Source organism: Astatotilapia calliptera, chromosome 10 (assembly GCF_964374335.1).
Source record: "Astatotilapia calliptera chromosome 10, fAstCal68.1, whole genome shotgun sequence".
NCBI lineage: Eukaryota > Metazoa > Chordata > Actinopteri > Cichliformes > Cichlidae > Astatotilapia > Astatotilapia calliptera.
The window spans coordinates 15,628,592-15,654,139 of record NC_137431.1 but is presented as its reverse complement, the minus strand read 5'-3'; the positions used below and the strand labels follow the sequence as shown (position 1 = coordinate 15,654,139).

The following is a 25,548-nucleotide window of genomic DNA, read 5'->3' as shown; positions in this document are numbered from 1 at the left end:
CGTAAGGGGAAAGCATTTCTCTTATTTTAAGGCTCACAGCACATCAGTTGCTTTTTTTATGAGACGGCTCAGTTCATTAAAAATTTGTGAGACCTGGCTGAAATTGGGCATTAACCCATAATTTGCTGCTTTACCTAAACATCTAGTACCAAGTACATGATCTTTACTCGCTTGCTGAAGATAATCAATGTGACAGGTGCAGGTCAGACTTAAAGCACTTAAAAAATGCAGAAGAGGGGATGAAAACCAGCTCCAAACTGTGTTTCAGGAATGAACATGAGATGCATCTGTTTCTTATGCATATCAGTGCTACATTCTCAAAGGGGTTCCCACAGGAATCTATAAATGCATATGCTCTGCACAGCACAACCTACCAGCTGAAAGTTTCTCCTTCAAACACCCTACAACAGGAGAATCAATATCAGTGCGAGGGGTAATTTTCTATACGCAGAACATGCTCTGCTTAAAGGGTTGCGCTACCTAAGGAGGGTCGGATAGTATTTCCAGTTTGCTGCCGAAGCTGAGGTCAAGCTGTACTCACATCTTTCAGACAGCCCATGAAGTTGTTGCTGACCGGGGAGCCTGGCAGGTCAGCTGTGTTTAGGCTGCCCCCTATGTAGAAGAGATCATCAGAGCCCAGCATGGTGTTGTCCTCCTGGGTGTAGCCAGTGGTGGTGAGAATCCCGTCCACCAAAATCGTCACCTACAGGGATAAAAATCCCAGCACGTTAGGAAAATAAAATCCAAGATTTTTAAACCAAGTGGAAAGAACCGGCCTAATTATTTCATGCTTCATTTCTTGATTTGAAATAAGCATGTCGTAATGTTGGCTCTTGAAGGCAATTACAAGAACAGCTTTGAAAGGTTCACTAATCTCAACTGATCCCCATTTCTGATAAACCAGCATGATCGTAGCGAAGTCAACGTATGATAAATGTGGGCTCCGCTGATATTTTGGCTCCAAAGCAATTTGCGATGCTACAGTTAATTTGAGATTAAAGGTAACAGGATGGCAAGCTACATTTACTCGAATATTGGCACCATCAAAGCAAGAGATTTCTCCTATCAATGTCATCAGTAAACAGGGAAGAAAACGAATGACTGAACAGGGATATAGAAGTAAAAATGATATGCTTGTTGCCATGACAATAAGCCTACAGTAACAAGTATTTCTGCACAAATGTAACAGCTCCCACTTAGGGGTAATAAGTGAAAACAATTACCATTTCTTTTGTTGGGAGCATTATTCCATTTCATTTCAGGAAATTCTACAGTAGAAAGCAATTTCTTTGTATATTGCACTGCATATAATAAATATCACAAAATGCATAAACAAACAAAATAAAGTGTTGAGCATGCATGGTCACAGATTCAGTTAATTGTTCCGATGTCTCATGCTACACACAATATTCCTGAGTGGAAGGACACTGTGCATAAAATCCTTCAGTCAGATCATTAGCTTGGAAAATACCACAGATCATGCACTGTTTTCACATAGGGAGAGGATGCAAAGAGCAAAAGCCAGTACAAATCTCTATCCACTAGCTTCAGGTTATACTTGTAGGTGATCAGTCAGCAGGGCAAAATCAAAAAACAATACCCAAACAACCTAGGAAAACAGAATAAAAAATTAAGGATCAACAAGAGTAGAGTAAGGCAAAGGATTCACAACATGAATAAATGGCTATAATGCATTGCTACAAATGAGTTCAATGATGATCTGTAATGTACTACTAGAGGGTGTAATTAGCTAACTGGGAACAGGTGGTGCAGAAAACTGGTGGGAAGGAAAAAGTGTGGAAGGAAAACTAAGAACCAAGGATTACAAAAAGCTAAAAGGAAAAAAAAAAACAGGAAATGAGAGAGATGAGATAGAGGGAACTATTTTCCAAATTCTCAAGTAAACACCCACAGGGGAAAATAAGCATTATAAAATGTGGAATCATTTCTAGCTTCGCTTAAAAAATCATTTAAAATGTTTGACTTGTGACCCTTGCATCTCGAGAATGAGTTAACTATGTAAAAAGAACCGTGTCTATTTTTATGAATATCATAAGAGGATGAGAGACAGCATGGTATGTTTAGGCGTCAGGTCAATAAAATGAGGTTCTGCCTTTCCATTTGCTGCTACTGGCAGGTATTGATTTCTATCTATCTGGTACTGAAGCCTTGAGTATCTTTGCCTCGGACCTTGGACAATGAGAAGGCTTGACTGAGGGTTGATGAAACTGCACATGAAGAAATTTCAGAAAAATGTGTTTCATGTCTGGGAAGTGATTGATCTTGCTTTCTTGTTCACTCCAAAATGTCTACAGAAGCATGGCCGATGTCTAAGATGGTGGTGACACCCACCTACTTTACTGGCATTTGAATATCTGAGGTGAGGGATCGGTGCGTTCAAAGGTAATTACTGATTTAGGTCATTATTAATTAGAAGAACACACTGGGAGAATATACAGGCTCCACACTTTGAAGCTGACCTTTTATCATTAATTTTGCCAGCATTTCGACATCGCCGGTGTTATGTAGTGCTTATTAAATGGTAATATATATTTATGACTGTCAGTGTAGCTCAGGAGGTTTTCAAAAGAGTATTCATGCGGTACAACAACAGATAATCAGCAAGCATGTTAGTGAGTTCTGTGTTCTGAGCATGCCAGTAAATAGGTGGATGCATCGATAACAAGGGTTGAAAGGCAGAGAAAATGAGCACCAACGAGTTTGCCCAAAACAGACTACACAAAAGGCAGATGGAGAGAGAGATAGTAATAGGAGGAATTCTAGAGTGAAAAGCACCACCGGATCTAATAAAATGTTTCCACCAGCACTCTCGTGGGAGTTACAGTTCCTCCTATCTACATGTCAGTGAGCTAACTTATCTGAGGGGAAAGCAATTTACACAGGGATCAAATGCATGCCTGAAAGCATAAGTGACGTTGTAAGCATTCGGCTTGCCGCTCTTCTGGAAGCCAGGCTAAGGAAATAGAAGTGGAGGAGGATGCACGCTTATATGCAGGTTAACGTGACAGGTTTAGAATATATTGGCGATGATGAGATGGTTAGATACAAAATGAGTTCTTCTTTAGAAAAGAAATCTAACATTTATATGCACTGCATGAGTCCCACTCATCTTGGGGAATATATTTAGTCTGGTGATAGTTCAAGTAAATTTACAGGGGAACAGAAAAGCTAGCGCCGCCTTTCCCTTTAGAAGCTCAGCTTTCTTAGGGTTTCAGTATTGTACTGAACTCAGTTAGCTAAGATAATGGTAACAGCGACATTAATGCCATTGTCCAATGTATCTGACTAATACAGAGCATACTGGAGCATATTGGTCAGATATGTGAGAGCACAATTTAGGGTGGATGCACTCTTAGCTTACGCTTAGCTTAAAGTGAAGACATAACAGATTAGCTGGAGAAACATAACTGACAGCTAAATAAACATAAACACAGCTAGAAGAGAGTGAATGATCATTATATTATCTGTCACTGCTCTGTGTGTAAATACACTGAACTGCTACTTCATTAGGCGCAGCCATTCATCTGCTCGTCAATGAATGGCTACAGTAACAAGTGTTAATAAGTTGCAGCCAATCATATGGCAGCAACTCAGTGCATTCAGGCATGTAGACATGGTCAAGATGACCTGCTAAAGTTCAAACTGCGCACCAGAATGGGGAAGTAAAGGTGGTTTAAGTGACCGAATGTAGCATGCCTGTTGGTGCCAGATGGGCTGGTCAGGAAATGGACCTACTTTTGTGTCTTGGGTTTACCAAGAAGGATTAGAAAAAGAAAAAACAACTCTGAGTGCATGCCAAAGCTTGAAGCAGAGGGCTACAGCAGCAGAAGACGACCACACCTGTGCCTTAGCTTTCAGCTAAGAACAGGAAAACAAAGCTCAAGAAAAGTGGACAATAGAAGATTGGAAAAATCTTGCCCAGTCTGATGAGTCTGCTGTCTACTGCAACATTTAGATGGTAGGATCAGACAAACAACATGAAAACATAGATCCATCCTGCCATGTATCAATAGTTCAGGCTGCTGGTGGTATAATGATATGAGGAATGTTTTCTTGGCACATTGTTACCCCTTTAGTACTATCATTTAAACACCACAGCCTACCAGACCAGCGGTCCCCAACCTTTTTTGCGCCACGGACCGGTTTATGCCCGACATTATTTTCACGGACCGGCCTTTAAGGTGTCGCGGATAAATACAACAAAATAAAACTAGTACCGGTACCGAAAAAAAGAAGATTTATTCATAACACATGTGAAAAGACCCAGGAAAACCGAGTTAACGATAAAAACGATAACAAAATAACGCTGAAAACCGATAAAAACCCTGAAAACCATACATTTCACACCTGAGCCTCAACTCTCGCGGCCCGGTACCAAACGACTCATGGACCGGTACCGCTCCGAGGCCCGGGGGTTGGGGACCGCTGTACCAGAGCATTGTTGCTGACCATGCCTACCCCATTATGACCACAATGTACCCATCTTCTGATTTGATGCCCAGCAGGAAAATACACCATGTCACAAAGCTCAAATCATCTCAAACTGTTTTTTTAAACATGTCATTGAGTTCACTGTACTCAAATGGCCTCGACGGCGGCAGATCTCAATCCAACGGAGCACCTTTGGGACGTGCTGGCACGGATGTGCAGCTGACAAAATGAGCTTGTTATCATGTCAATATGGAACAAAATCTCTGAGGAATGTCTCCAGCTGACAAGTTTACAACCACCAAATGAGCACTTTTGCAGTCATTATACTGTTTCTTTCTTCTTCTTTTTTTTACAGGAATTGACGAGCGAGGAGTGGCTCTGACTGTGAAACCCTGTAAGGCCGCTTACTTGTCAATCAAAAGGTAATCAGACCAAAATCAAATCTTGCTTTATTTTCTGTCAGCACTTCAAGGGCATTTCCATTCGTCATTAGGACTCCTAAACACCTAATTATACTTATCTTATGAATCTTTTTTCTTCTTCACTAGTTTGTCTCTCTGCAGTTTGTTGCTGCAGTTATGAGCAACAAGGTTGTTGCAGTGGTGACAATGCAAAAAAAAAGAAAAGAAAAAGGTAAATTTGTGAGACCTAAAGAAATGAGTAATTATGTGTGGGCTTGTTCCTGCAAGCAACCACTTTACATTACACTCACTCCCACTTATTCAGTGTCCATACAAAAAAAAGTGCAGCTGTAAGGTATTATATGAGGAGACTAATAGAATAGCAGAATGATGCAGTCAAAGAAGAATGCCAGTGGGGTAACATTTAATGTAACGGACACATCCTTGCAGTAAATTAGACTGGGAATTCAGTCCCTTGTCCTGACTGCTAATGATATGAAACCTTAAGGCCGAGTTGTACTTGGCTGGAGTACAATAGGTACAGCAGTACATGGTTGGACACGTGCACTGGCTGTATTCATTATTTAAGCACTGCTTTCTCTCGCAAGTCCCCATATACTGCTGCAATGTTACATCAGTGGCTAAAGCTGCAAAAAATATATTTTTGCACTCTCCGTTCAAGAGTTGGTAATGAACAGGCTCCTGATATCATCACTACTGTGGGACGAATGAATAGGATGAATAATGAGTTAAGTTTTTATTACAAAAAAGGTATTAAAAGTATATATATGACAATCTTGTGGGTGCAAGAAGGAATCAATTCTCTGAATTAAGAAAAAGAGTGATTTCTAGAAATGCAATCTAGGGGCAATGACCTAATAGACGCTTGCAATATCAGGATAGGGAATGTGGCAGCAGAAGCATTCAACAGAATCCAACACAGTATTTGTTTACTGGCAGTTCACACTGCCGGAGGTTAATAGCAGCCTATCTAAACTCTATTTGCAAAGGACTGCCATTTCCTGCAGCTCATAAGAATCAGATCCAAATCTTTTTTATATTAATAAGCTGAAAGATACACTTTAAATACTGTTACAATACTGTGTACAGTGACTGATTTCTCATTATCTCACACAGATCGCTTGCAGACTGCAATTATATTGACTTCTGCGTAAATACAATCTACACATTTTACAAAAAACTGCAACTTTCTTAAGCAGAATACAAAATCATAAGTAATGGATGTATACACACCTGACGGAGGTTGCGCGTCACACGAACATCATGCCATATATTGTCATTAAACCTCCCACTGGTTGGTTCCACCAGGGCTTCAAAAGCGCCAGAGCCCAGGTTGATGACCAGCCACAGAGCGCCATTCCTCAGAGACAGGTTGACATAGTCAGCTGATTTCCCCGTGTGAAGCAGCAAGGCGTTCCTCTGCAGCGTCCGGAAGGACAGCGTGATCTCGTCCAGGTTACTCTGAATGGGAGTCTGGGATAGGTTGTAGCTGAAGAACTCATTGCCTTTAAAGGTGGCCACTGACTCCTCCTGCCCTGAGAGTCAAAGAGAAACAGCTTAGATAATTGTTCCTCTCATCCAGCTTAACCTTTACTTATCTACTGGGTGCATTCACTACTTTAGTTTGCTAAAATAGAGGAGGCTTGGTGGGTGATATTAGAGGCTAAAATGAGCGGAAAATGCAGCGTGCCGTATTGCTTCGGAAACATTTCACTAAGACCCACTTGAACAGACCATGTGTGTATTTTGTAAAGCTATTGAAACGTTACAAAGTCACTGTACAGTCAGATGAACAAGTGTACATTTTCAGCGTGCTGTTTCCATAGTAAAGTATAAGTCTTTATGTCTTTTTCTTTTTATTAACATATGTAGGGAAAAAAAAGGCAGCTATGAAGTGATCCTTACTGACAAGTACTTTCATTGTAGTCAAAGCCTAATGAATTGTATTCATCTTTCATAAGACCGACATAAAAACACACTAGAGCTACAGCATTACACCACATCCTCAGCTGAGAAAGGTCCTGATCAAGACGTGTGCACTTTTTACCATCATTTGAGAAGAATTTGCTAAAAAAAATTATTATACAACGACAGCCGCTTTATCCTTTATTCAGCAGGGTTTTTTTTTTAAATGCCAATATCAACGTGTAAGGCTTGGCTAAACATTTAATTCACACTCACATTCCAGGGAATGTCCGCTAGGTAATGCACACAGTGAAATATACAGAAGGGAACTTCACCAACTGTTCAGAGGGAAGCAGATGGAGCTTGATTAAAGATGTTGTTTTTGTATTTGTCAATGTTTCTTAGAATTCCACATGTTAGCAATTTTTCTCAAGCAACCCCATCAATGTATCCTTGATGGCAAACATCACACGGCACGTCAATAATAAATCATTCTTGACAGCTTACAGCTCATTCAACAGTTATGCTGCTAATACACCTTCCACAAGGTGACAGTTTTGAGTTTGTTTTTTTATTTTTTTATTTTTTTTCTCAATTCACGACCTCACAGGCAGCCCTACTGCACACGAAATTAGAAAGAATCACTGAATTTTGTTTCGCTTCATAATTCACGAAGGCCTTCCGCGCACGCACAACCTTTAACCATCAAATTTTAAGTTTAGTTTTTCTGATATTGAACCAAAGTTTTGCTTTGACACAGGGAGTAACACTAACAACTTTACAACACATAGTACTGCTGCTGTCCTTTGCTCTTTATGAGCTACTAAGCAAGCTGTTTCAAGCTAGAAGGATAAGCTGACCCTTTAGTTGATGCTTGTTTGTTTGCACAGCAAATGTCAGCTTTGGTACTCAGGGGCCAATTTAAGGCTGCAGGATGAGCAGTCCTGTTAGTCTGTATTGTTTGTGCAGTGTAGTCGCTCAACTCTTGAGCACACAGCTACTCGTTGAGCTACTGGCGCGGAGCATGAATGCAAACTTCCTCATTTGGCTGACGTTTAAGGTGTAAAGTAGAACCAAGTGGAGCCAATAGTGACAGTTACAACTACAGGGAAATTATAGCACTTGAACTAAAAGTGCCTTTGTGTCATTTTTCATTCTAAATACAGAAGGATTTATCATAAGAGATAAACCTTAATGACAAGAAGATTTGCATCTAAGCTGTGCACATTCTACAGAACGCAATCTGCCTAATAGGCTTCCTGTCATTCTGTGATGAAGATGTCCCCAGCATGACCCTGAATCTGTCTTGAAGGTCTTTCTTGAAATGGGAGGGGTAGACGGCCTATAGCTCTGCTTTTCAGCTCTCCTAGAAGGTGTCCTACTGTCTGCAGCAATAATGTTTACCACTCTGTAAAAAAAGAAAAGAAAAAAGGAACAAGAAAAAAAGAAATAGTAGCTTTGTTTTGTCTGACACCAGACAGACTTTGGCACTAACTCCGAAGAAAAATCTTCAAAGACCCTAGCTGCAGTCAGTACGCCAGCTAAAAGATGCTGCTGGAGCAGTTTAGCACTTTATGCATGTTATAGCTATACGAGGGTGGGGCGTCGGAGAGTGAGGGGGTGGATGGGCCGTCCACCCTCTTGGATTCAGCTATAAGACCACTGTGCTGAACCACGTCTCGATGTAAATGGAAACACATCAATGAAAAAAGGAGGCTCAGCAGAAAATAACAGCAGCACCGACAATCTCTACATGCCTCTCCTGCTTCTCATCTCATTGTGGCACGCGCCACCTTGCCCCCACTCCCGTCTTACTATACACCATTCAATCTACTTGCAGCCCAAGGTTTTGAAATAAATTCCCTCTAAATTCAGGATACAAATACAAGCGAGTCCTTCTAGAAGGACACTGCTCATGGCCAATCCAATGAAGCGTGCAGCTACAAAATATGGAGAGCGAAAGCATCCTGGATGTTACTATAACACCGGATAACTCTAAGACAGTCAGTGTAAGATTTATTTATAATTCTGCTGCTGGGAGCTATACGTAAGCTCCTGATGGCCATACCATGAGGTGAGAAAAAGGGTTCAGCCACCAGGTGAGAAGACTGTTACTATTAGACAAATTCCACCACTCACGCTGCTCATTAATATTAAGGTTTACAGCAGATTAATTTCAAAATGATGCAAAGCCGGGGGCACAGATGCAGCTGGTAACGTTTGTCTGTGGCTCAGAGGCGGGGACTGGGTTATCAGGCAGAGTGCGAGCAGGCTGTGGGGCAGCAGCTGACCACTGGTGTGTAGCTCTGTAGGTGGTCATCAAGCTACACCTGTGCCTGAATAATCTCATCTGGGTGCACACGCTGGCGAAGGAGTGTGGGAGTGAAATATTCACAAGCTGCCGCTTCTCAATTTCCAGAAGTCTGCATATTTGTGGCAAAACAAATAGAGACTAAGTCTGAGAGCGCTCGCTCAAGTATGCGCCCCGGGGCTGAAGGTGGAACACAGTTAATAACAAATGTTTGTTATAACATGAGATGGTTGAATAAAGCGCTGATGTCTCATGTATATCCCATGAGGTCAGACGTGCAGCGCTCTGTGTTGCAGCTGTAACTGTGCTTTGCTTGAGCATTGAGGGTTATTTCTGCAAATCTCGATTCCACAATCAATTACCAACTTCTTCTTCATTTAAATGCGTGAAATTGAACAATTACGTTTAGGCTTCATTTCATGACAAATCGCACTGTGGTTGGCTTCAGGACACACTTACTGTATGATGTACTATATGCTTTATATAACAGCATTTTTCTAATACAGCAGAGATGATTAATCTTTGTACGATTGAGGACGTAGTGGCGTACAGTATATTCACCCACACTGTTCTGTCAGAATATCCATTGATTACAGCACAAGCTTAAACTGAACATTATGTTTTTGGTCTTATAAAGACTAATTGCTACTAGTGGCTACCAAAAAGATTTAGACCCTAATCTGTAATGTCACAGTCATGCTCGGCTTCAATCTGCATCATTTATATATGGTGAAAAACCTCATTCTGTGAAGCATTCTCATCTCCTGTAAATGATCTTGGTATAATTGTTATTTGTTCACATATGCGTGACAAAATGCGGATGCTGCCACACCCTCTTTTATTCCATCTTCACCGAGCGGGAGAGTGAAAGATGACATACGCAGCTATTTCAGTTCACGGCTGCACATTATTCATAATCAAGGATAATTGGGTTGAAAATAAAAAATCATTAGTACAGAAGCTGCGATGATAACCCGACACCACTGTTCTTTCTGGTCAGATGAGCAATTTTTCCCGAGGAACTGGGACAGTGGAAAATACTGTGTGGTCAACATGAGGGGGTCAGAAAAGCCAAGTACGTTATAGACAACACTGATCTCCATGGAGACAGGATGATGAAGTTTATCTAAATCTCACAGCGTGTGGAGGAAATGCAAAAGCCTCACCACAGCAGAGTACATCCACCCTTTTTCAAAGTGCCTATATTCCAAGTATGCCTTGCAGAAAATGTTTTACGCTTTATTTTAATTCAGTTTTAAAATCATACAATTATATTCAGTATTTTCATCACCTGTAAATGAGCTGGTATAATTGTTATTTGTTCACATAGGCATGACACAATGTTACTGCTTTTTTTATTTTCCAACCAGAGGACCACAGTGGTACCTCTCCCTGAAAAAATATCCTCCATTAGGAAAATAAAATCCCACAACCTTCCAACAATGTTTTGTTTTGTTTTAAAATCTCCCACTGATCTACAACCCAGTGATAACACGTCTGAGACATCAGTGCAACAGAAAGAAAATTCAATTATGCACACAACAACCTTAAGAATGAAAATAAAGGCAAACTAAGTCCTCACATAATATGTCTGTCTAAACACCTACATAAATAAACTCCCTTCTCTGCAGACCTTCACATTTGTAAGATGAGATACCTTTATATATATAAATGTATTTTTTGTTATTACTGACACCTGTTTCCTTTGAAAACACCATGAAACCAAATGAGCATAAATGCATTACCTTGGCGAATAACTGCAGAGGTCAAAGGTGATGTTCCAGTAGCTCAGTCAGTGGTCAGGACAAGGGTTTGACGGACAAAAATTGTTATGAATAGTGAGCATAACATGAGAGGAAGCAAAAAACGAATAGGCAAGTATATGACAAAAGAGGAGAGGAAATATTAGTGCAGCACAGTTAACTAAAATGATTTCAGGGGAAGGGAAATGTGATCAGGTGGTTGGGAAGGAAAAGCAAACCAATAGACCCCATACCTTGGCGGTTTAACATCAGGTGCGCCAGACCTTGAGGGAAAGAACAGAAAAAAGGATACGAAAACAGGAAGTTCATAAAGAGGTTCGGGAGAACAAAAGCATTGTCACAATGTTGGACTGCAGTTTGTGACAGACATCCTGGGGAAGGTACGGATGTCAAAGTTCAAATTAAAATATAAAGGGGAAATCAAACTAAAAACAGACAAACATCTCAAGGGAGGAAAGGGAAGGCAAGGAGAGAAAAAAACATCTTGACAGGTGCAACCCTCGCAGGTAGTTGCTCTCATAGATGCTTTTTTCTAATGGAACACATATTGTATGTTTATTTGATGCAGACAGCGTTTGAGATGTACCAGCTATACATAAAACTGCTTCGACTGTAAAGACTAAATGTTTAAAAAAAAAAGAAGAAGAAAGAAATCACCCGCGGTAATGCTAGTTCATGGATTTCTGTGATCTTTCTATCTCCTGATCTCCACTTCTCCACACGAGTATTTGGCATGTAAGTGCTCAGCCAACCCAGATGAGCCTATTTAACCTTTCAGATGGCACCATTTCATAAAAGGACAGACGAAGCACCATTCCCTATCCTTTAAATCTTTAGCGACTCTCATTCATATTTTTATTCTCACGATTTACCATCTAATGCAGCGGGGTTTGACAGTGGAGCCTGAAGTCTGTGCCCTAATGTAATAATATAAACACCAATACATCTAAGGCTGTCACACGTAACCTTTTAATTCCAAAGAAAAAAGCAATGCTGCACTCCGGTAAAGCCTCACTAAATATTAACCATCTTCTAATTTGTCAGCCAAAGACAAAAATGCCACATCACGCCTCCATATTATGGCATATGGCAGGGCAAAGGGGTTAGCCTGAATGCACTGGCTACTGTGCTGAACATATGAGCTAATTGCACTGATTAACAGTTAGTTTACTTCATGAGATCATATTATAGTACTCATAAATACTGCATGGAAATGCCTTCTAAAAGCAAATATTGAGAACAAACATTGTTTTCGTGTCACGTGCTTGTTGTGAGTGACACTGCAGTCAAAACCCTGCAGGTTAGCCTGCGTGCACTGCTCATCAAAGGTTGATCCAGTTTCAACCAGCTTAAATCTCTCAATGCATCGTGTGCTATATACTGACAGCGAAACACAGACAAACATCTCAGTAGGTCAGGCAGAAATTGCATGGCGTAGCCTAGCTCTCCTGCTTTTCCCGATATCAAAGAGTTGGGGCTGACACAATGCAACACTTCTGCTGAGCACATGAGCCCCACTGTGTGAGCCGACACAAACACCTCTCATCAGTGCATCAGCACTCTAAGACCCTTGTACAGCAAGTCTTACTCACTATTCCAGCCCCATTTCAGTCATTAGGTAAAACCTTATGAAGAGGGCAGGTTGCTCTTGCACAAATCTCGTCGCATGTCCCACTCAACAATCTTGTTAATGCTGCAACTCATGGTGTGGAATGGACATGATTACCCCTGGGAAGGTCCTTGCCTGCCAACACGTAGGCTTTTGATACAGTGTGCCACTGCAAAGCCAGTGACTGAGCCTCTGCTTAGACAGGATTCACCAGCAGCCCTGCAGAGCAGACAAAGCACTGCTGTGTGCACCCCCACTGCGGCTGTGCACTGCACATGACAGGCCAACGTACATATACATAAATGATGTCACCTCTTCTTACCCTCATCACCCCTAAGGTGATCTCATACTCAAAAGCAGGACTAAGATGTGACTAGATTAAGATCCCGTCTGCCTCTATCCTCTGCCTATCATTCTGCTATGAGCGTCACACAGCATAGATGAGCCACGGCATCAGCTTCAAGGGGCTACAAAGGAGGCTTGCATACAGTGCCATTAACTGTAACAAAGACACTGTTGTTGTAAGCCACCACTGGCTCACATAGCGGGAAGAATAAAAATCCTCTTTCCATGCTTTTGCCTTTGGTCCTCACGGACAGGAATAAGGTTCCCTTCATCCAAATAATAAGCAAATGCAGTAGAAAAGCCAAAGCTGGCAAATATCTGTCTTTCACTTATATGAAGATGAGGAAAAAGGCTTTGACGGAAGCAAATTTTGACTCACTTACTTGTTGTTGAGCTCTGGGTCAAGCAAAACTGACTCGCACCCGTGAGTAAGATGAATGAATGTTGTTGACCAGAACAGAAATACCCAAGTCAACATCATAATCTTTGAGAATATATGCATTTCCTAGGAGTTGAGTTATAAGGGGATTAGGAGTGGTGCCATTGCTTCCCTTGTACAAAGGCAGCCACCCATCGAATACGTGCATCCTGCTTGGCTGTGCCTTACATCCAAATCTCAGTGTGTGAAAATGCAGAGATAACTGGCTAATACCCTTTAGAAGGGAAAGCCTGTATGGATATAAACTATCCTTCCTACCAGTAAGCTATACACTGGAAAGTAGGCTATAAAATAAGAAACCAAGCGACTGAATATCACTTTATTAAAATGCTACTATTAGGATACTTTTAACTTGACCTCATTATACAAAAAAGGTGGAGTTTTTTGTTATTGCTGTTGTAAAAAGTACTCTGAAATCAACTCATTTAACTTGTGATGTGATGGTATTGGTCACAATACTCTACAATAGCGTGCGATTTTCTACGTCAATAGTTTACTAGTCACGTTTTTTTTTTGTTGTTTTTTTTTTATGTGCTTACACACACCTTAACATCTGCACCTCCTGACCTCGAGTAAATCTATGATACTGAAAACATACAACCAGGAAAGCTGCTGCAGAACAACTCTTTGTGTTTTCAAGCACTCAAGAATAATGCACCTCTGGCAACATCCCAGTTAGAGCTGGCTGAAAATAAGTAATTCAGTCGGTGAATGACGAGGGTTTTTGAATCCACAGATTCCTGGAGCAGGTGAAGTTTTTTGAACTGTGCGATTTCATGTGCAAATATACCCAGCAAAAGTTTAAAGAGCGCACCTAAAAACATGCGAACAAACACTGCTACAGAAGGAAGGCCTGGTGCTTCCGAAAACATTGTATTAACAGGCTATTCCGTGTGCACTGCTGCTGACCTTTAGACCGCTAACTCCCCTCACTCCCCTCCTCCAACACTTCAGCTCTGGATTCTTTTCATAGATTTTTTTTTTCCCACTTGTAAAAGCACATTATAATTTAAATATGTACATATATATGTTTTATATTAAATATATAAGGCTGAGAGAAACTAGCATGATTTTGAAACATTTTAGCATATGAAAAGAGCTGAATTTATGTTAGTGGGACTGCCAAAAAAACACAAAACAAAAAACATAATAGTTTTATTTCTCTGAATCATTTATAACGCGATTAACTCTGGAAATGATTCTAACAAGGTAAGCAAGGCTACCTTTGTAAGTTTAATTAAAGAAGTATAATGAAAAAACAAATGCAGATGTTGAAGGACCTCTCAGTCATTACTGTGACATTAATTAGCAAGCAACTACGAAGAAAGAACCATTTCACGAGGATTAGCATTTGCTAAATTTGTTTTTGCATGAAAAGTACAGCATTATGAAGCCTGTTGTAATGAGGGATTAGACCAAGGTCAGTGCTGCTGAAGAGATGCAAAACCCACCAGGACCGCTCGTGTCCTTTCTTTCGAAGATTTTGACGCTTGCCTTATCATCCCAGAAGCTCTCAGTGCGTCATTACTCTGTGCTTACAACTGAAAATCTGAAGAGGAAATAACACAATGATAGTGTGTTTGCACATGGCAGTGCGTGTTGCGTAAGGTTCCCCTATATGTTTGACTGATTTTGCTGCACCTTGTGAGGTGGCTATTCTTATCTCTTGTTCACAGACCTGATTTTTTTTTTGGGATGCTGCACTCTCTTGGCATCTAAGCATGCCCCACTATGGCCTTTGTCCGCACGGATCGATGGGAGGCCCACGTGCAGCATACTGTAGATGAACAACTCGGACGACTCACCTGCTGTGCCAAAAGATTTTTGCTGGCTTAAAGCATTCCTCACACAAATAAGGCTAATTCCTGCACCAGTTAAAACACAGCCAAGACCAAATATAGCATGTAGCGTACCATTTTTGTCATCTCTGGGGTAGGGGGAAGGCAATTTAGATAATGCATAGATTAGTCTATTTCTGTTGATGCAAGGCCAGCAGGGTAGAGATTTGCTGCAGAATAGTGTATGAGTGATATGAAGGAAATTTTAAAAAAAGCATCTGGTCAGTATTTCTTTTCTTCCCCCCGTCATTGTTGTTTTCATGCATTCTGCATTTGGGGATTGTCTCCATGTCAAGCTTTAATCCAATAAACACTCTGATGTGCTCTCTTTGCAGCATGTCATTTAATAATGCGTGCCTGCTTGCTGTGAGCAGAGCCATGCCATCTTTGCTAATATTAACAATGATTAATGCTCGCTTCTGCAAATTGTGCAGCGATGAATCCTGTTTTAACTGTTGGTGAAAAGTACAAACCAAGAGCCTCATAAGTTTGAAATCCTGCACTGAGAGAATCAGTAACAAATCATGTATCATATAAATACTGCATCTAATAATATACCCAGATACACCATGTATATTTAATCAACACAGGCGTATGAGAAGACTGCAGATGAAGAAAATGTCATTTTTATCTTTGCTGTCATACTCCGAATGTAAGCGCCGCAAGCAGGACTTGAGAGAGTAGGTGTGTACAGGTGCACATCTCGAGTCGGTAACACTGATTTATCATGTGCAACAGTCCGGCACACCTTGTGCTGGTGTCCTGAGTCTGTTGGACTGTCCTTTCACCAGAACCAGCAGTTCCTACCGGGGAGATGGATGTCTCACTCGGATGCCAACTAAACAAATCTTCCTAGCGGCTCTCAATCCTCATTTCCGTTCAGCATGTGCACCTCATTAGAAATCAGTCCTGTTTGATTACGGTGACTGAAAATGCTGGCAATTCAGAGACAAGTGTCTCTTCTAAGAAAAAAAGGCACCTATGCAAAAAAGGGCGTGGCGATCAGCGCCAGAGTACATTCAACTCTAAAATGGCATCATTTTAGAGATAAACACACTTATTTACCTTAGAGATATATGGCATATAAGACTTAATAAACCTCAGAGCAGCTTTCTTGAGATATATATGCACTGCCAGGAGAGGAAAACATAGAATGTATAAATATTAAAGCAAAGCATTTCTGTACAGTTGCTTTCTCTGTGATGCAGTATATAAATGCAACCCCTATTGTGTGACACCCACGTACTCGGCGGACCTTTCTAGTCACCTTGAGCACAGTGATTATATATACAATGAGCATTCCGCACATTAGGCCCTTTTTCATCAGTGACCTTGTGACCAGTGATAGTATATCTCCGTTCAGCTTAATTTGTAGGATGTCAGAACTGCAGTCCAAACTGACAATAACAACCTGATAATAACGGAAACACACTCTCACCCACTGATGCTGCGGTAATAGCCTCTGCAAATAAGAGCATCACAGCAAACAAATTATGCTCATCATTATGCTCATTATATAACAATGCATTGTCTTACCTTCTACTTCTCTCTGGACAGCTGCAGGAGTGAATGAAAGACAGACATGTTTAATCTCGATATGAAGAATTAATCCACAGCCAGATTACTATCTGCATCTCATCAAACATTGATGGGTATGCCATGCCTTCCTCGAGCTTCTTCTTTATGTCACAGCATGCATGCTGGTGACACATGATTTACCCAGAGCCTTGAAAGTCGGTAATTTGTTCACTCGGTATAATGATAGTATTGTATCACATCTGTGATGGATAATGTCCCATATGCGTGATCTCAGATATAGATGCCAGGATTCGTTTTAGCCACTAAGGACATCGCATGGACTCTTGGAAGAAGGCTGCGAAGCTTCTGAGCTAAGCAAACAGTCACGAGTAGCATTTATAAGAGGGACCCTAATGTGTTTTTGCAAAGTGGAAAAGATTTTAATCACTACCATTTTCTGATCTTTATACCTTAGGTAACGAGAAGTGTCTAAGCTCCTTTAAAACACTTCTTTTCTCCTTTTATTTTAAGCAGATTTTCCAAAATAAGAAAAGGGGCTCCATTTGGTGGCCCATTCAACGTGCCAGTGTTGAAAACATGCAAACAGCTATCACATTAGAAAGCTGTTATCCTTTGACTTGTGAAGATAACTGCTGAGAGAGCTGAGCTCACGCAGGCGAGCGGCTTCTAAGCGGTGCTGTAGTGTACTCTGGCCTGGATTGCGGTTAAGTGGGCTTTATTGATTATCCTCAGGAGCTCAGTGAAGGTATGCACTGTATATCTGGAAGGTATGTGAAAATATGTGAACTATTTATACTTTAGACATCGCTGAACAGCTCATAGTTCTAATTGCTGACTTTGTAACTTTCATGCTTGTGGTGTTGTCACACTGTATTTTGACTTTTATCATTTACCCTTATAACTGTGTCTGCCTTAGTCAGACAATCCCTTTTTTAATCCAAAAGAAGCACAATTTAAATAAAATCTTACTGCCTTTAAGTCATGGAAACACATGGTATTTTTCTCACCTTCTTGGCAGTACCTTCCCCTGTAGCCAGTACTGATACAGTCGCAGAAAACCTCTCCCTGGTCGATGGAGCACAGGCCTTTGTTGCTGCATGGAGAATGTGTGTCACATATATACTCCAGATCATTATGGACAGCTTGACCATCCATCAGTATTGGTAGCGCTTCTCCTAGTTTCAAATTGGCAATAAAGCCCTGGAAGGGTGCCTCATATTTGACAGTGCTGGAAGTCAGGGCTGAGAGGCGCACGTCAGGTGAGATTCCCCCTACGTAGAGGTCGCTATCCACTGCCATCTCTTTTCTCTTGGACTTCACCTCAGTCGCTTTCTCCTCGTTGTCCACCACCAGCTTGGTCTCTCTGTAATTACGAGTGAGAAGGACTCTGTGCCAGCGCTGGTCGTTGATGTGGGTCTCCGTGTGCAGGGAGGCGGGTTCTGCGCAATGAATGGTAAACCGCAACTGAAGCCTCCCGTCCGCAATGAGAAGCTCCAGGAAGTCACAGTTTCCCCCGTCATCGAGATAGAGCACCAGGGCTTTGCTGATGTTGGTTTTGAGAATAAAGCTCAGCTCACCTGTTGTCTTAGCATCCCACTGGCCATAACGTGTCCACTGACCAGGAACCCCCTCATATTCCAAAGCTATTCCTGTTAGCACCAATCCAGCTAACAACAACCAGGAAGCTGCTCCTTTACTGCTGCACATGATGCTGACTATCTATTATCTAGTGTAGGCCTCTAGTTCCAATGAATCCAACAGACAGCTGTGAGGAAAAGCTATCTATATATCTAGAATTGTTTTATAACCCTACAGTTTGCAGAAATAAGAGTTTCTTTAGCCTTGACTGTCTATCCTGATTCTTTTTGCCATCTCTCCTTGGGTGACTCGTGACAGAGTGAACAGCCGAGGCACATTACAGAACACTTTGCATCTACTTTGGATTGGCTGAGAAAGAGAACAAACAGCACTGCGTGATTCCTCGTCTTCGCCATCCAGTGTCTTGGCCTCCATCCAGCACTGTTCCTGTCAGTTCTTCATGGGTTAGCTAGGCACGCGGCCTAGGTACAGCCTCCATTCTCCTCAGCATCCCAACATCCTAAGACATGAAAGAAGAGCGTGCAATGAATAATTGGAAATACTGCACAGCACAGTCATTATGAATCACGTGGCAAATCAATTACCAAAGATAATGAAGCATCAAGAAGGGGAACATGGAGATGAAAGCAAGAGAGAACTGTCAGTGTTACGAAGAACTGAAATGCCTGCCTTTAGCTCTGGTTCACATGATCACAGGTCACTTTCACCATCTACAGCCTAGAGATTCCAGCAAAAGGCCCTCAACACATGGCTTTAGCATATAGCCCTAATCCTGGCACCCCACCTTATTCCTTAGCTTTTGGGCAGAAAGGGAAACTGAGGGTCTCACTAGTTTTCTGAGACCTGTGTTGATTTCCAATAAGCTGGTGGGAAAAAAACAACTTATAAGCCCCCCCCCCCCCCGCACAGATGTTCCAGCACAATCCATGGCCTCGGTAACTTCAGTGATGTTGAGCCCCTAAAGCCTTCTGCAGTCCCTAGACTCAAGCTAAGACGTTACAGCTAAAAAATACATGCAGGCTAGAGGCTGGAGAGTGCTGAAAAGGACAGGGTCTATGTTCGAAACAAACAAGCAAACAGCAAAATTCAATACTTTGTGATAACAAAAGAGGGTGTGCCTCTCAGGGCTAGGGACACAAACAAAGTTATGTACCAGTCGTCAGCTGTACTCGGAGCCTGCAATGACTCACTAAGACCGTTCAGTTTGGTGTCAAGCAGGATAAAATTATTTCTTAGGAAATTAGACATATTCCAAGTGGCAAAAAATTTATTTAAACAATGAGGGTAGTGTTTATTTATATTTTCATTACCCTGCAGAGAACAAAGCCAATAATAATGAATACAGACAAGTACAGCTTCAGCCTGTTGCAGCTTGTTTCTTTGTGCCAAAGAACTCCACGGCTACACAAAATCTATTAAAAACACATAAAAGCGCAATAGCACTATGTGATTCAATTAAGTGATCAAAACCACAATCAGCAGCTACAATCAATTACAACCAGTTTGAGTAAAAGCGTTGAGCGACAGTAGATCTGAAGGATGCTTATACTGCACGTCACATAGCGCGCGTCTGATGAAACTCACTATATGTTTGATTTTGAAAAGGAGGGTGTTGAGTGAATGTTGAGATGTCTGCGCTTAAAATTCAAAAAATGTCCCAAAGTCACCCCATCTCAAGAAGAGGGAAAAAAACACAAAGAAATGGAGGTACTGTACTGATCCAGTCAGATCTAATGAGTCAGTCTCCAATAAAAACAGCCTGCTGTCAATAATTTCCACAGTTACAGCTCCCGGGCTTTACAATAAAACACAAAATAGCTAATTTGTCTGAAAGAGGAAATAATCTTTGTTGTGTCAAACTGAGTTTTTTCTCATTTAAGGATGTTTCTCCACCAGGAGTAGAAGCATTTCACGCAAGTTTGGCCCAATTTCATCTCTGTCACAGAGAGAAATATAATGTGTGTTTGAGTCTGCTGGGAATTACAGCCTTTACTGGGTATCCTGCAGATGAGGGACTGCTACAGTTAGCTATATCTGCTAAAGGTAGATGTTGCAAGAAAGAGTGCATTACAGCAAATAAATCAAAGTTTTTCCCTAAAGCATGAGAAGGCTTCAGGCTGGAAGAATATCCTTCTGATAGACGGGTTTATCATGGGAATAGGAAGGTCATAAAAACTGACACCCTCCTCACAAGATGAATTGCAATTTGCCAGGGTCAGGTATGGCGTGTCAGATGCTTCACAGGCTGTATATATGCGGTCAACACTAGCTTGCTTTGATGTTTTAAAAAAAACATATTAGTATTTTGAGACACAAAGTAACAAGAAGGTATGTGCTACTAAAAGACATCGTGCACATAAGTGTTGTGCTGCAAGTCCTGTATACTCATTACGAGCCATTTTCACTCTAAGATATCACTACAATGTGTGGGCAGGTAGTATAAATAAATCTTGAGCAGGAGAAATTTCATATTATAGCGTATGACAAGTGCACAGTTTGACTGGCTGAATTTAAGCATGAGTTCTCAAAGTTAAAAGAGGATGAGCTGACATTTGAATATAAACCTAACTTCAAACAGTTAATGACATCTATATGAAACATCATTTCTCAAATAATCACACTTTTAAGTGCACTGGTTATGCCAAATGCATCCTTCTGTACGCGTATCTGAGCTGTGTGTCCCGTTAACCCACACCCTTTGCTCTCAACAATCTTACCAACACTCAACATTTCTGAAGCAGCATTAAGCCAACAGAGACAGGGTGGATGAAACATGCAAATCCTTATTTCCTGGAGGGACTAGTCAAGAAATGTAATTTTGTTGCACTTGTTGGAAAAAATATTTAAGCTGATTCAGCACAAATCTTGGGTATAAGTAAGTCTTGTCATGGATACTGTTAATTTCAAACTCCTACTAACATGAAAATAAAAAAAGAAGCATCACAGTGCTTTAAAAAACTCAATTCAGCCCAAACGCTGTGATAAATGGACTTACATAGCGCTTTAACATACTATCTGAGCAGTCAGAACACTTTAACCATTATACACAAGTTGATGGTTTAGGGGCGACTCATTGTGCCCACGAATACTTTAACATGTAGAGTAGAAGATCCAGGAATTGAACCAGAAACCTTCTGATTAGTAAACGACCTGTTCTACTTCCTCTAATTTTCTTTCTGTGAAGATTTTGATCTTACTGAATGATATCACCGATTTATTGCTGACTTTAAAAAACAAAACACAATAACAGTTCAATGAATTACATGCTTCAGAACACAAATTTGAGTCCTCAATGCATGTGTGTGTGCGTGTGTGTGTGTGTGTGTGTGTGTGTGTGTGTGTGTGTGTGTGTGTGTGTGTGTGTGTGTGTGTTTGGACCTAGGTCAGCTACTCCCTGTTCAAATAGGCCTCACTATTGATCACAAAATAACGACGTCTCAATGTCTAAGCAAGGTGCTTACAGTTAAGCTTGTAAATTTTAATGGCTTTCCTCACTGGGTAACATGCACTTTCTTCATTAAAAGCAACAGGCCAATTACCCATCAGGGTCAGAATCTGGTCTGGGAGCCACTCGGGGTGCTCAATTAATCTCGTTTAGTGGTGCCCCGAGCCAATTTGATGGCAAAACCAGATACATTATACACTTCTCTCTTCCACCACTGGAAGAAGACTGGTACATGGAATCTACCAAGGTCTGTCTGCACTGTCACTGGTTCACGTGGCAGAAAACAATAGCCTTTCTTTTCACCTGCCCTAAATTTTTGAGCTCTTGTTGTTCTTTTTTCTGACAACTAAAATTATTTTGCTGTCATACTTTTCTGTCTATAAAAAAACATTGAATAAGTAGTGATACCATAAAAGTAGGACGCATACAGCATAATTCTTACATGCATACATCTAACATGATGCAGTATATTGCTATGGTGAAGTGAAACGCCACCAAACATCACTGACATTTTATTATCAATACAACGGCAAAGAGACACTGCAGTACTGTTTGCTTTTGATCATCATACATAATCGTATCAGTTAAATACACTCACTGGCCACCTTATTAAGTATACCTGTTCAGCTGCTTGTTTACACAAATCTCTAATCAGCCAGTCACATGACGTAAACCCAATGCCTTCAGGCAGATGACCTGCTGATGTTCAAACCGAGCATCGGAATGGGGAAAAATGTCATTCTAGTGACTTTGAACAGGGCATGGCTGTTGGTGCCAGATGGGCTAGTCTGAGTATTTCAGAAAGTGCTGATCTACTGGGATTTTCCCACACAACCATCTCTAGGGTTTACAGAGAAAGGTCCAGAAAAGAGCATTTTTGAAGCATGAGAAAATGCGTTTTGGATGCCAGAGGTCACACAGCAAACTGCTTGGAGGGTATAGAAAGGCAACAGTAACTCAGATCCACTCGTTACAACCAATCTATGCAGAAGAACACATTGAACCATGAAGCAGATGGGCACATTGTGGGCCCCTTTGTACCACCTGAGTCTGAATACCACAGTCAACCCGAGTACTGTTGCTGTCCGTCCCTTTATGACAACAGTGTAGCCATCTTTTCATGTCTACTTCCAGCAGGATAATACACCATGTCACAAAGCTCAAAACATGGATGTGCAGCTGATAAATCTGCAACCACAGTGTGATGCTATTATGTCAATGTGGACCAAAATCTCTGAGGAATGTTTCCGGCACCTTGTTGAATCTGTGGTATGAGGAATTAAAGCAGTTCGGAAGGGAAAATAGTGTCACACCTAGAACGAGCAAGGTGTACCTAAACTAGTCGGTGAGTGTACATGAAACTACTAGTACACAATTTTTTTTATCCTTACATATATCATCTTCAAGAATTCTGGTTTGTTTTCTCAAGTTTCACACCTACAGTTGTATAGTCCATTTAAATGGAAATCTGGTTAATTTCCCCCCTTGGTGTGGTTTGTTTGTGGTTTGTTTGAACACAGTCTTTGCACTCGGACCAAAACAACCACACCAAGACCCTTTGGAGGAGGTGGTGTTGGTACGGTTCCAAACAAACTCCAGAGCAGTCCATTTATGGTTTGAATGTGATTTGATTCACATCTGAACGAACTACCAGGCACACGTTACAAGTCTGAGCTAAAAACATCCCGTAGCCACGTACGCTTCTATTCTAATTGTGGGAAAGTACTATAGATGTGGAAAGGCCCAGCAACTAGCCGTGAAATTAACGTAAATTCTGTTTTCCAATAATCCAGAATGCAGCACCTTCTTCATCTATTTACTTTTGTTGCTCCCGCCCTTTGGAGTTCACAAACCAAACCACAGGAAAAAGCTACAAATTTACAAACTCGTCAACTAATTCCGACCAGAGAAAACCAACAATAGGTGTAAAAGTGACCTAAAATAATGCTCACTTTATAAACTACCACAGATATACAATCACAGAACTATTTACTTTGCATCAGACATTCCAGGTAGACTGAAGGTTATATGACAATCTCTATGACTAAAGCCTTGGTCATAAAGTTTTTGTTTGTGAATTAAATAAAAAAATGAACTAAAGTTCAACCTTAATGAATATTCAGTGTGTTGATAGCTTTTCCAAATCACCACACACAAATTTGGGGAGAAAAGCCAACTGCTGTAGACAGTGGAGATGGGGAATAAAGCTGCACATTTTCAGACAATCTCTCCCGAGTAAAACACAGCTTGAGATAGAAGTTCATACCCCGACCTCTTTCTCCAGTAAGAGGCGCACAGCTGGTCAATCATTGTGGGAAGTGGGTGGACGAGACACATTACAAATGCACCATGTTTTACTCCAGCCTACACAGCTGGTGCTAATGAACGTACTTAAAAGTAAACATTGTTCAAAAATCTTATGGATAAAATGTAAATTATTACAACACAGCCCACAAATTAATAGTTATTTTTTAACATCTGCTGGTTTTTCTTCTTTTCTTGCAACACATAGTTCAGACATACACTGCAGAAATGCATCAAGGACACAAATATGCAACAAACATGACAAATACAGCACACCAGCTTATGTCAGGAGGTTTGAATGCATGTATGTGTGCGTGTGTGTACGTAGACATCTTTGTGAGGACAGAAAATTGGCATGCCACTATACTTGTAGGGACCACCAGTGACTTATGGGGACAAAATGCCCATCCCCTCGAGTTTGAAGGCATTTTTGAGGCTCAAAATGTGGTTTTAGCGTCAGGGTTACAATTAGGTTATGGTTAGATTTAGGCTGAGGGTTAGGGTTAGGCATTCATTCTTGACGGTTAGGATTAGGGTAAGCATGATGTCAATTAGATGTCTTCACTAAGATATGAAAAGAATGTGTGTGCGTGCGTGCTTAGGACAGACAAATTGTGAGTGGGTGAGTGGCAATAAAATTTAAAAAAAGCACCAATTCAAAATATAAAAAAGGCATGACAGGAAGAGACAATAGGTGTGGGTATAAATGTGGCGTGGCGTTTGACAATTCAATTGCGGCAACAAGGAAAAACAACACTATTATCTATAGCCGATAATAATATTAATAAATGTTATATTCCATCGTGCTGAGTGAAGGTTTTTTTTTAAGTCGTGAGAAATAAAATGATAATAAATAATAAAATAGCCTGAGTGCTGCCGAATAAAAGAAAATAAATAAAGGAGAAAAGACAGTGCAGGGACGTGTTGCACACTGAAAACGCAATGTTGGCCCACAGAGCTGCTAAAGCAGAAAAAGGAGGAAGCGAGGCGACCACGAAGCATCCGAATAAATATAAACATAACAGGTAACAGGTAGAAATGTGAGAGATGTGGCGATGACTCAAGAGTTGATGCAGAGTACAGAAAAAATAATACCAAAGTGGCCTGTGAAAATAAGAGTATTACATTTCCATTCAGCAGACAGAAAATTTGTTTAGTTGGGAGAAAGAAGAAAAAAGAAGCAAAGAAAAAAAATGGAAAGAAAGGAGGGATCCAGTATCAATCTCATGTAATTGGCTCAGTAATTGTTACAATAGACATTTGTATACATTATAAGGATGATATTCAACACTTTTGTTTTGTGGTCTAGCCTTATGATCCCTATGGTGAGAATAAAGATGAGTTACCAAATGACTTATGTGGAATGTCACTGCTGCTGGTATCCTAGTCTATAATCACAAGCCACTGGCACTGATCATTAAAAAATGAGAGTAATGGGGTTGCCACATAAAACCTCCAATCCAACTTCCTCTTCCTAACAGATTAGATACTGTATTCTCTTAAATGGAACATTTGGGATCACATCAGGGTCACAACCAGCACTGCACTGCTAAAGAAATTCAGCATGAATGACTTGC

The 25,548-nt window shown here is 40.9% G+C and overlaps 1 protein-coding gene across 7 annotated transcripts in view; it reads right to left on the bottom strand.

Annotated features, from left to right (window-relative positions):
* LOC113031125 (neurexin-2-like) overlaps nucleotides 1-25,548 on the bottom strand; it is a 127,899-nt gene that overhangs the window by 84,176 nt on the left and 18,175 nt on the right. For all 7 annotated transcript variants that reach the window (XM_080307085.1, XM_080307086.1, XM_080307087.1 and 4 more), the window contains exons 2-5: nucleotides 17,631-18,721; nucleotides 16,621-16,641; nucleotides 6,108-6,409; nucleotides 542-703 (exon numbers count right to left, since the gene is read on the bottom strand). In XM_080307085.1, coding sequence (XP_080163211.1) covers nucleotides 542-703; nucleotides 6,108-6,409; nucleotides 16,621-16,641; nucleotides 17,631-18,330 — 1,185 coding nt within the window. In that variant the 5' untranslated portion in view covers nucleotides 18,331-18,721. The remainder of the gene's footprint in view (nucleotides 1-541; nucleotides 704-6,107; nucleotides 6,410-16,620; nucleotides 16,642-17,630; nucleotides 18,722-25,548) is intronic.